We start from the raw sequence: 12781 nt of genomic DNA, 5'->3' as shown, positions 1-12781 counted from the left end.
AAATGTTTCAATAGTTTTACTTTTGTGTCAATATATTTGCAATATATTTATATTTCAACGTAATGAAATAAAATTAAAGGAGCATAATTTTGAATTTCAAAAGATCTGATATATTCACTTTACAGTTTAAAAACCTGAAAACCCTATTTTCACAAAGCAGTGTGGAACAGTGAACATGAATAAGGACCATATTTTGATTCCCTAGTCAGCACTGGAATTTTCAAGTCATTTTTGTGAAACATTTACAGTAAGATTTTATTGAGTATAAATTTTACCCAAAGAGCTGTATATTCCAGTTTACTCTTCTCTTTCATCTCAGGTTGAGAATACACATTTTTGTAATATTTTTACATTTCAGTCTTGGGCAGAATTAATCAAGTTTTAGATGTTCATATGATTCAAATATCTGGAGGATCCACAGCACTTTCTCATGCTGTTTCCTAGCAGGCTTCAGTGCACGCTCTAGCAGGCGTTGGCCTTCTCTCATTCTAAATTAGAGGGCAGCCTAAATAAGAATGTTTTATTATTACATGCTATTCTACATTTAAAATACTTGTAAAAACTATTTCATTGTTAATTATCATTTATACACATATACTCAGATTTTAGCATTTTCCTGTAAAAATTTAACTAATGGAAATAACACATACTGTTTGTGATGAATTGTGCATTTGTTAAAGACTGAATGAAAACAAATTTTAGGTTCACTCTTTCAAAATTCTGTCCTGTTTTAACACTTTACTTTCAAAGGTTCTTTGAAATGTCCCATGTTAGCATTTACACTTGATTAGCACTTATATATTGTAGTGAAAGTACTAACATCTCCCTTAATTTGCCTTCATTCTGAAACACACAAACAAACAAACAAAACAACATCACCAAAACAACACCTCACATCTTTGAGGAAGACTAAACATGTCTCTGAGATATGAGTTCTAAAGTATGGGTAATTTTCTGCTACTAATGACATATTTAACCAAAACACATAATTTATCAAAAAGACTTAAAGGAATTCCTTCTAGATAGTTATTATAACTCATGAATATTTTTAATATTTGAAGCCAGAATAATTTAAAATAAACTTTATATTAACATTTTGATTCAAAGTCATGAAAATGGCAAAGGAATGGTAAGAGAGGGAGTAGCAGGCTCACAACCACTTTTAAATCAAGGATTTTCAACAGGAGATCAGAATGCTTTGTTCAAGAGCCACGTTAAATAAACAGGAGGTGAGAGAGACTAGTTCTGAAATGATGGATATCGATGCCTTCCTGAAAGGTGCTTAGTATAACAGTGGGATTTCATTGATTATGGAAATAACAATAACATGCAGACATAGGCAATTTCTGTCTTTGAAATTTCACCATATTCAGCTACAGATAAAATTAAACAATAAAGTGGGGAAAGAAACAAACAACCGGTAATCTTTTAGTACTCCTCTCTCACTAATATCTGCATGAGATAAGAAAAAATAATATTTGAAAATGGGATTTGTTCAAAACAGAAGGAAATAGATGAAAAAAATGAAAGAAACTGTTGATCTACTTCTTTGCACCGCTCCTAAATTACACTGTTTCTTCATTCTCCTTACATAAAAGGTCATGTTCAGACAAGTTCATTTCAAACAATATTGCGTGGGAAGAAATGAGATTTCTAACACACAATGAATATTTTTCTCCCAAAGATGGCATTCAGAAGATATAAATATCATTAATATGAATTAATAACAACCATCCATACACTTAACAGACAGATCCAGATCTTATGTTTCACAGAGGGGTCAGTTTGGACACATCTTAACCATTTTCTAAATCGGTCTCTAAAACAGTTAAGTCCATATTTTCCCTAGTAAATATACTTTCTCATTTACATAAAATCGTTTCTCACTATGCGTGAATTAGGGACAATAGAGCAAGTAGAAACAGTCAGGATGACTATGAAAATCTCAAGCACATTACAAAAACTAATGCTTAAGTAGCAGGTAGCAACACATCAGGAATGCACTAGGAAAAACATCTCTGGAAAATAAATCCACTTGCTAAATACAGATTGAATTCTATTCCACTTATAGTCACTTTTCCTTTTTTTGTAAAGAAAAGTAGAACAGGCAAGTCTAGCAGTGTGTCTCTCAAGTTTGATGATAATTCATTGTTAACAACTTCTATTTAAGCTGAACTATTATTTTTTTTTCAAGCACCTCAGAAGAACAAACACTGTAATACAAAAAGAAAGCAATGATCTCTGTAGCATCCAAGACTGATAAATATTTTAGATTTTTATCTGTCAAAACAATTCTTTAAACTTCACCTACAGATCACCTGATGGCTGGCTGCAAATAACAGAACAAAGGAGAAACATCCTCTCTGTCTGAAACACCATTTGTTGATGGGACATTTCACTCTGCCTTAGCAACAATTTCTGACTTGTTCGTAAAAGTGAGCTTATGCACGGTGCAATGCAGAAATCCCAGCCTCATTCACAAAGTCGTGAATAATGACGTCAAAATCCAGATTCAGAGCTTTAAGGTAAAAAATAAATACCAAGGGAACACTAGACATGTGGTATCTATTTGTATTCAGTTTTCCAGATGCAGCCTTAGCAACTCAGTATAAGCAACCTGACATAATTAATTTCTAGTAATAATCCTAGCCTTCTCCTAAACCTAGCTGGATATCCTAAACCTGTATGTTTGTCTTGCTCTTTCAGCTGTAGAGCCATCATCTACACACAGCTTTAATTAAAAACTAATGAGCAATTCCACTACAGTAAAAGAAGAAAAACAAATGCCTATGCCATCAGGACATCATTAACTTTGGATTAAAGCCTGTCATGTTGGGCAACTTGTTTGAAAAGGAAATAAGCGAGTTAGGTTAAGTAGAAGAGAAGGTGGATCACCCCAGCAATTAGGGCAGATTCAAATTTCTTATGCATCATCAGCAAGTACTTTAAGATACAATATTCTAATCTCCAGCCTACACAGTATTCTGGCACTTTTCTCTCTCCAGCTGATACTGGTGGGAAAAAAAAATAATAAAAAAATAAAAAAAGAAAACAAAAAAGAAAAAGGAGAATACATAGGAACCTTATCCTGCTTACACACACATTAGATTCAAAAGTTAAAAGATATGCTTTAGAAGTAGAGCTATAAAGAGCTCAATTTCCTTATTACCGAATAAATAAATAAATAAATAAAATAATTTCAGAGCTAAAGATACTGCATATCATCATGGGAAGAAAATATTGAGAAAAGGAAGACTGGTGAGACAGTTACAGCTAGGTTTTTAAAGTGGTACATCCCCAAAATCAGAGTCTGAAATATACTGATAATTGACAAGTTTATAAGAAGAGGTAGTTTATTGAGGAGGGGTATAACAGTTGCTTCTCTGTTTGAAAGTAAGACCTTGTTCTATTTCAGGAAAGTACTGACAACCTTTTAGAGTTATTAGCTCTACTCCACTAAAACTGAAACACTGATTATGTTTTTATTTAAACATACTCTCCTACAGAAAACATAAATATATACATACACACATGAACAAGTACACATCCATCAGTTTATACAAGCATGCATTCTTCTATGTTCATTCTTGTATTGGGGAACGTACAGTGTAGGATAGCAGTACTACAGAACACATTTACCTGGAAAAACAATTGGAAGGCTGATGACTCTCTGAAGTCTTGCTTTCCTGATTGAATATCTGAGTACTTCAGTCACAATATTACTTCAAAACTTTTCCCCTTCCATCATTTGGATTATTTATTTACTCTAATGGATATTGCCTAGCACAATTTTATATAACTGCTCCGTTAGCTAATTAAAATTTGATCTATAATTAAATTAACGTAGCAATTCTACTTTTTGTATGTGTTACTTAACCCTTTGATTTGTCTAACTATATTGTCTAACTATATTCTTCTCAAAAGTGCTCACAGCAAATCATGTTAAAGAGCTTAGACCTGAAATTTCTACAGGCTTTTCTAGAGGGAGTACTCTTTGGGCTATACCCTAAGATCCCAGCAAAATACGTGAAGGAAAACAGTTAATTCATTTCTACTCCCCAGAGGGATATATTAACATGTGTACCCAAATACTATATGATATAATTCCCTGCCAAGCATGCTGTCTCTGTAATAAATAAAATAGGAATCCACTGATCCCAGATAATGTTCAAAAACAATGTTTGATGCTCACACAGCAGACACACCAAAAGCAATTATAAACAATTATACTTTTCAACACATATTAGCACAATAGCTATCATCAGAAGACAAAAATTTGACTTGAATAGCTACAAAATTTAACTAAATAAATACTACTTCATACTACTTCACTACTTTCTTCCTTGAATGAGCACTCAGAGTTTCTAGGTGCATGTGCTGGGAAAAGATGTTATACCGTAAACTCATCATGAAAAAGCAGCTAATATGTTTTAAACAGCTTGAATTGAATACTTTGATGATCTAGAAGTTTAATTTTACCTATCCATTATCTTAGTCAACCTGTTTAGTTTCTTTGTGCTCACTTTTGAAAATTCTTTGAATTTTGATACTGAGCATTTTACAAAACAGGCCATTGAATGGTATTTATTAACAAGTTGAAGTGAAAGGTGCCTGAAGTTTGTGTTGTGTTTAAATTTATCTATTTACATGCATATATATGCATATTACTGTTAGCACATGGTTTTATTTTTCTATGAGATCAAAGGAAGATGTTTAGGCAGCAGATAGAATTTTGCCTTCAGATTATTCAGTTTACTTCAGATCAAGATTTATGTGATTTGATTACCATTTATATGGAAGTGACTGAAACAATGAACACTGTTTTGTTATAGCATGAAAAGACTGAAATAATGGAGACCATCTCCTTCACAAACATCATTTCCACTTTGATTCACGTCATTAATGCTAGATAATAAGGTTTCAATTCCAGAAAACGGGATGAAGGGGGAACTTTTGAGATCTTAATCTAAAGCTGTGATTCAAAGCCATCCATTCAATGACCTCTTCATTTCCCAAAATTCATTCCTGTCTGATTTGAAAATTCCAATATGGTTACAGTTTACACTTCTGGGCATTTCCAAACCTGCTGCAGGATGAAAAATTAGTTGTTTATCTCCTTCTTGAGCCTTCTGGGGATCCAGAAAATAGCCAGAGCAGTAACTAAAATGTAGTTGGAGCCCAAAATAAATGGCACTAATATACCTACAGAATTGGGTACAATTCAAAGTACAATTTTGGTGGCTTTATTTTTAAACCATGCTTGGAGGAAGAGGAAAAACAGAGGTAGTAGCTATCTCATCTTTATTTGCTGGCTTTGCTTAATAAGACAAACAGGGTGTTCTACTTGGTTGAATCATACACTAGATAAAGATGTTTATCATCAAAAACAAGATCTGTGCCCTTGGTCAATGAAGAAGGAGCTTCCCATTGTCAGCATAGTAGCTGATGCTTAAGCTCTGTGCAGTGGGAAATACGTAGCAATATCCATTCTTTCATCACTCCTAGTACAATAGCTAGGATAAAACAGATCCAGCAGATCTATTTATAAAAGTTGTATAAGAATACAAATTTACCGAATATATGCACATATTTTCTAAATCAAAACATTTTAATACGTTCAATTCACTTTTTCCCAATCCATAAGTTTTGTTTTAATTCCATAATTTATGCAGAGAAAGATCACAATTAATACTTTGACTTAAACTTAATTTTCTTTTTTACCTCATCAGTGAATATTTAATTTCTTTCTAGTCCCAGCAGATACTGAATACAACAATAAACATAATATTTAACTAATAATATCACAGATTCTGAGACAATTTTTACATTGTGAAAAATAGCACAATATAATAGCAGGGGAAAAAAAACTGACCGCACTTATTTCTTTTTTTGCTGTCATTCCTGCTGCCATATTCTATTGTGTAAAATTGCTGCATTAGATGTTTCCAGTAATCAGGGCCAGTATCTGTGCTCAGTATTGACCCACCAGAACAGATATTGACCAACCGGATATAGTGAAGAGCCACCAAAAAAATAGTAACAGAAGAGTAATGTAACAGCAGTGGCTTATGGAACTGGATTTGTGCAGATGAGAGATGAAGAAAAGGGTTTAATTACTGCTCTCAACTATCTGATTGATGATTAGAAAGAAAAGAGTCAGACTTTTCTGAGAAGTGCACAACAGAAAGAGGAAAGGAAACAGCATGAGTTGCAGCAAGGGAAATTCCAGATGGACACCAGAAGAAAAAAAAAATGAAAAAAAAATCACACTGCATGTGGTTCAGCTGCGGTACAGGCTTCACAGATAGACTGAGAAACTCAGAGATGCTCAGAGCTTGACTGGACAAGGCTCTGAGAAGTCTGACCTAACTTCATAGCAGACCTTGCTTTGAGTGGTTGGTAGGCCTAAATGATCAGCAGTGGTGCCTTCCAACATATGCTATTTTGTACTTGTAACTATGCAGAGCCTTTGGTCCCGTTCAAATATATGAAGAATCATGATTCTGATACCTTAAAAAACAACAAAAACAACAATATGCAGGTTCTGCATGCCGGAAGAGATCATACTGATCATCTTAATGCCTACGGATCCCTTTTTGCTTGTCTTTTTGAACAGTACCTAATTCTACCATAAAGCATTGTATAGAAGGTTATAGAATCATCTCAAACATTCTGAATGACAATGAGTCTATCATCCAGATAAATTACTTCAAAGTTTAATTATCCTTCCTATTAGGAAATCACATCTGCATTCAAAATGGAATTTATGCAACTTCAATTTCAAGTTCATGCCTTCTCCTCCAAGGCAAAAAAAACACTCAATGTTTTATTTCTTCTTCATGCAGAAAGATTTGGGCACAACAATTTTCTTAGATTTCTCTTGGATACATCAGCTCCTCAAGCTCCTTAGCATACAGTTAGTTTTCCGATTCCAGAATCATTTTTATGACCAGGCTTCAAACTTTCTCCAACATTTACAATTTCTTCATGGCACACAAACATGAGAAGATTCAGCTGGGTTTACTACTGTACTTAACAATAAATTTAGGAGAGTAATCTAGCATTATTATGTTGGCTTAATGCAAAAATTCTTTCCTTTTTTCCTTTTTTATTTTCCATTAATTTCATATATTCAGGCAATAAGCTTATCTTTTTCATAGTAGGAACTGATGTTAAGAGGATACAAAAAGTAACATCTAAACTCTTCTCTGAGTAAACTGCCTGCTAAAACAGTTAACCAATATGTTTTGATTACTACTTGTACTTCACATTCTGTAAAGTGATATATATCTGTTGTAACCAGATGATTGATTCAGGCCATGCTATAACAACTGGGATGCTTTATTTACTGCCCTGTCTATCCCTATGCTCTTCACAGGCTTAACCAATGATTATGAAGATAACTGACAAAAAAAAACGAGTACTTGACTTTGGATCACAAAGCCATCTGATAGAAATATTACCATACATCTTCACAGTTGAACTTAGCCAATTTACAATGTCTACTATGGCCTACATTTATTACATAAAAGGCAAGCTTCTACTTCAGGATATTATGTGTTAGTAAAAAATAGTCTTAATGAAAACATATATTCTATATTATTGCTATCATCAAAATTGCCTTTACCTAATCATTTTGTAATTTTATTGGTAAGAGCTTCCACGTTTGCTTGACAAATCCTAATTCTGAATTGACTAATCTTAACCATATTTTAGTTTCTACTGATAGAGTGACAATAAGCCTTGTGATCATTTTGTTCAGATAAGACTTTCTAAAGGCCTCTTTGTTTGTTTTAAATACTGAAAATGTATTGCAAATTTTGAAATTATTTGCATTTTCCCCTTTGTCTTTCTTCCCCTTCAGATGCTGAAGAGGCATTTTCAAAATGGTATTCCACACTATAAAAAACATGTTTCAGTCCATGCTTGCCTGTCAGCAATGTTTGCATCTTTTGACCTTAAACAGTATTATAAATTTAAAGGAACCTCTACAGTTTAGAAATTTTTTCAAACTGAAATATTATACAGAAATCATAAATAATTTTCACAATGTTAACAGATAATGACAGGAATAGAAAACGTTCTTCAATTGTTCCTGAATTCCCTCTGTTATGAGACATTTTGAGCATTTACCATTTTTTCATCCATGATTTACAAAATAAGTACTTCAAGACAGCAGTTGCACCAACTGGTTAAGCATAAGTTCCAGTGATGCTTGATTTGTTCAGCAGCTCCACTGGAAAATATGTACAATGATATAATTAAAAATACAAGGAAAATTATATTTCTAATAATGTCCTGTAATTCTTAATTTAACTCCACATTGTATTAGCATTTATTAGTCAAACCTCTGTTAAAAAGCACTCACTGCCAAAAATATTTATTATTTTACACAAAGTAGTGTTTTGTAACAATTTTAGATTGCAAGCATGTACTTGTTGGAAAGATAGTATTTTAGATTTACTAATTTTTAAATTTCACAGCAATTAAAGCAAAGCATCCCTGAAACTTCATGGGGAATTTTAAGCACACTCTACACAGAAATAACAATCTGAATATCATAAAACATAAAGTCCCAGTGAAGCATTCATACGCTTTGCCATATAGCCATGGAATACACAGGACACGTAAACAACTGCCTCAAGATCTGCAGTTCTTGGATATTCACAATTCTCTCCCCTTCTCACTGCCCCCCATGCCACAGAGAACTTTAGTTCCTCTCTACATTCTGATTTAGTCTTGAGTCTTCCAGCAGAGCAGGAAAGTATCTCTCCAAAGATAATACATTCAGGAAAAAAAAGTAGATTTTATGGTAAATACACATCCATAACGCATTTCCTGGTACCAGATGCTATTTAGCAGAGATCTCTAAGATAAATTCAGGAGAACAAGAATAAGGATCAGAAATAGCGTGGTCAGCCGGACTAGAGAAGTGACTGTCCCCTGGTTTTCGTCTCTGGTAAGGCCGCACCTTGAATACTGTGTTGGGCCCCTCAGTACGAGAAGGACATCAAGGTGCTGGAGCGTGTCCAAAGGGCAACAAAGCTGGCAAAGGGTCTAGAGAGCAAATCTTATGAGGAGTGGCTGAGGGAGCTGGGGTTGTTTAGCTTGGAAAAGAGAAGGCTCAGGGGAGACCTTATTGTACTTTACAATTACCTTAAAGGAGGTTGTAATGAGGTGGGGATCGGGCTCTTCTCCCAAGCACCAAGTGATAAGATGAGGGAAAATGGCCTCAAGTTGCACCAGGTTGTCTTAGTTGGATTATTAGGAGAAATTTCTTTACTGAAAGGGTTGTTCATCATTGGAATCAGCTGCCCAGGGAAGTGGTTGAGTCACCATCCCTGGAGGTCTTCGAGAAATGTGTAGATACGATGCTTAGTAGCATGGCTTAGTGGTGGAATTGTCAGTACTAAGTTAAAGGTTGGAATAGATGATCTTAGAGGTCTTTTCCAGCCTGAATGATTCTACGATTCTATGATCTCCACACTTTCAGTGAAATTCAGTTTTCCCTGGTCTATCTACAGCATGCTATATAGCTGCAGCCTCATTTTCAAATGAGACATCAGTTGCAGAAAGTTTTCTTTATTTCAACAGAGATGTTGAAAAGTTATAACAAATAAGCTGGTTCTTAGTGGATAACTTTGGACTTTTCCCCTGTGGAAACTAGATCTACTGTTGCCATGTGACAAAATTAAGCAGGCCTTTTTGAATCCAGCAATCAAAACTATGTATCTGAAAAACTTTCAGAATCACTTACAGGGCAAAGTCAAGACAAAAGAGAGAAAGAAAAAATCAAACATGTCTCCATAAGACAGTAAGTTAACTTTTCAAGATTTCACCGTTAGCTAAAGTGAGGCAAGAAAAACAAAAACAAAGCAAACGAAAAACTGAAAAATAATTGTTTCATTAGAGTAAAAATAATTGGTAGACTGCAAAACTGTATGACAATTCACTCTGAAAATTTTAAGATAGTATAGTAACTCACAAGCATAGCTAGTATTTTGAAGTAAAATCACATTTAATAGCCTTCCAGTCTAACCACTTTGAGATTAAATGACTCAGCCGCTTGTAATGCAGACTGTGTAATCACAACAGTTATGTGCACTTGACCTTCTTCCTGCTAACAGAGAGACTCAATTAATTACTTGCTGTTTTAACTGGCCATTTCACCTTATCTTCACCTTTTCCAAAGGGTTGAAAAACTCTATACTTTAACATTTGCTTTAGAAAGCATACACAGAAATTTCTGTCTATCAAATAGGAAGTTATTACGATCTATGAGAATATCTGGTCTTTTACGCTTAAGTCAACAACAGTAAAATGTTCAGTTTTGTTAACCATTATGCTGTAGTGTAAGAAACAAATTTCATCATTATCATAGCTGCTCAAATATTCTACTCTGATTAGAAATAAAACATGACTTATTTCTGCTGAAACAGACAACAGAGAAAGGCACAAAAAACTACAAAATGTAATCAAATGTTTGAAAATCATTCTCAGATTACCATATGGGATACTAGATAGACATAATTTATTTAATTTAGAGAGGAAACTATCTTGTGATTCTGAAGAATCCTAAGTTTTTGTCTACTTTTTTCAATCACCTAAAAATGAGAAGAAGCACATTGCTTTTTACATTTTCCTAAATGCCACTTCAAGCACCTGCTGAGAAAATCTCATTCTTGATATTTCTGAACAGCTTGATACTTTCTTGCATTTAACCTCTACTATGGTCAAGAGGCTAAGCCTTCCAGAGGAGTTAAGTCTGTTATTGTCAGGGCACAGAAGATACCAGACAATTATAGTGGAATGAATCACCTTTTGGAGGAGAATTTCTCCTCATTGACTACAAAGGAAGCCAAACTTCAGCTTACTCTAACCATCTCAATATGAAATGATTAAAGATAAATTTCTTTAAAATATTGTTTCATCTACTTTATAAGAATCTAGAATAGATTAAAAAGAAAAAAAAATACACATGACAGGAAATAAAATATTAGCAGTAAGATAAAGGGAAGACCAATAACAACAAAATGTATACTCTTAAAATCGTATATTTGTAACACACATCTTTAATAAAAAATCATCAAATGTCATGTGGATTAAGCAATAAGAGATCAAGCTGATCTTTGTCTGCTAAGATCAGCAGCAAAATTCCTGGAAGCTAAATGAACTTCTACTGCTACTTTTAAAAACAGATAGAAAAGACAAACTGTTTATAGCTTTGAATTCTTACATTCTAATTTAGCTTGTTCTGTTGAGAAATCAGAAAAAGAAAAAAAAAAAAAAGAATAGAGAATCAGTTAAACATAAATTCAAAGAAAAATAAAAACAATTTAGAAAATATCTACAGAGGCCAATACAAGTCTTGAATTTGGAATTATTTTTAATTACTTTTGTAAAATATTGCCACATACTATATAAATGTTTTTTTCCATTATTGTCAAGGCACAGACGGTAATAATTAAAGTGGGATGAATTAGTTTTTTCTAAAAGTTAATTTTCTAAAAAAAAAAAAAAAAACTAACATTTTCTAAAAAAAAAAGCAGTGCTAAGACAACTGGACATGGCTACAAACTAACTTTTTTTTTTTTTTTCCTTCACAACTTCTGCTTTTAGCTTAGATAGCCTTTCAGGAAAAATGCCCACAATTAACTGCAGGAGTCCACTCTGCAGATGAAGTCAGGCTGAATTAACCATAGATTGGCTACTGTGAGAGAAATCCTTGTAATAATGGGAGTTATGACCTGCTTATGAGGATTTGGCAAAGAGCAGCAATGAGAAATTTAATAGGGAGTATATTTCCACATGATATTCTTTGTCAAAAGCTGATCTACTATGTCAGCAGGTCATCAAGCATTGTGCTCCATTTGATACTAATTGCATTATCCTCTACTTGTGTGCTTTCACAGATAGCAGAAGCAACCCTGAACAGTAACTGAGGATATTGCTTTAACAGACTTTGATCACCTGAGCAGACATGAAAGAACTCTGAAAAGTTCGCCAAGAATAAAATGGTGTCCTATGCTGGTTTTTGCCACAAGATTTTCAGAATCCTGGTCTGCAAAGACACTTCCTGTCTTGTATGATGATAAACATATTTATTATTTATTTTAAAAAATAAAAGGAAAGATGAGAGAAACCAGAAGTGTCTACAACAGTGAACAGCATGAATTAGTAACATATCTGTACTTACAGATGATTTTCCCTTCACACAAAGCAGTTTACAGGCTTCTTAGATATTGTTCCCCTGCTCTGTGAAGGCCAATCTGTACACACAGCCTGAGGGTCTGGTCTGCACACTTGCTCCCCAGCTCCCCAGCAATGCTTCTCTTCCCACACTACCGTCCCTACTGGTTATTCCACCCAAAATGTATTCTTCCCTTTCAGGCAGCAGCAAAACCAGCCCTCGCCCACCCAGCCTGTCAAACCCAATCCTGTGTGACAGTTCCCTGCAGAAGGTCGCTGTCACCTTTTTCTCCAAGTAAATGATACACTGCTCAGAATATTGCTAGAAAAGGTAGAGACTGGAAGGAGAAGCAAGAAGGGAGGGGAAAAGGATGAATTAAACTTTCCATACACTTGTCACACACTCTGAAGATGCCTTCCTCACCATCCTCCATGAGGCAAAAGTTCAAATAAGTTATCAGTTTTGTATCTTTATTCTTTTCAGATTGAATCCATGTTAGAACTAGGTGAATTCTACAGTTTTGATAAGTGTCAAAATGTTTATACCAGCTTAACATTTCTCTAGTCTGTCGATCCACATTTTATTTTTAAA

The 12781-nt window shown here is 34.1% G+C and overlaps 1 protein-coding gene across 7 annotated transcripts in view; it reads right to left on the bottom strand.

Annotated features, from left to right (window-relative positions):
- IMMP2L (inner mitochondrial membrane peptidase subunit 2) overlaps positions 1–12781 on the bottom strand; it is a 464509-nt gene that overhangs the window by 159236 nt on the left and 292492 nt on the right. Inside the window, exon 1 of one of the 7 annotated variants that reach the window (XM_083800919.1) lies at positions 9157–9496. The exons of the other annotated variants lie outside the window; for them this stretch is intronic. Coding sequence (XP_083657045.1) covers positions 9157–9302 — 146 coding nt within the window. The 5' untranslated portion in view covers positions 9303–9496. Of the gene's footprint in view, positions 1–9156; positions 9497–12781 lie in introns of those variants that run through there. 7 annotated transcript variants of the gene reach the window in all.

The sequence above is a fragment of the Anser anser genome (genome assembly GCF_964211835.1).
Source record: "Anser anser genome assembly, chromosome: 1".
NCBI classification, from domain to species: domain Eukaryota; kingdom Metazoa; phylum Chordata; class Aves; order Anseriformes; family Anatidae; genus Anser; species Anser anser.
This window is presented reverse-complemented; position numbering and strand designations above follow the sequence as displayed.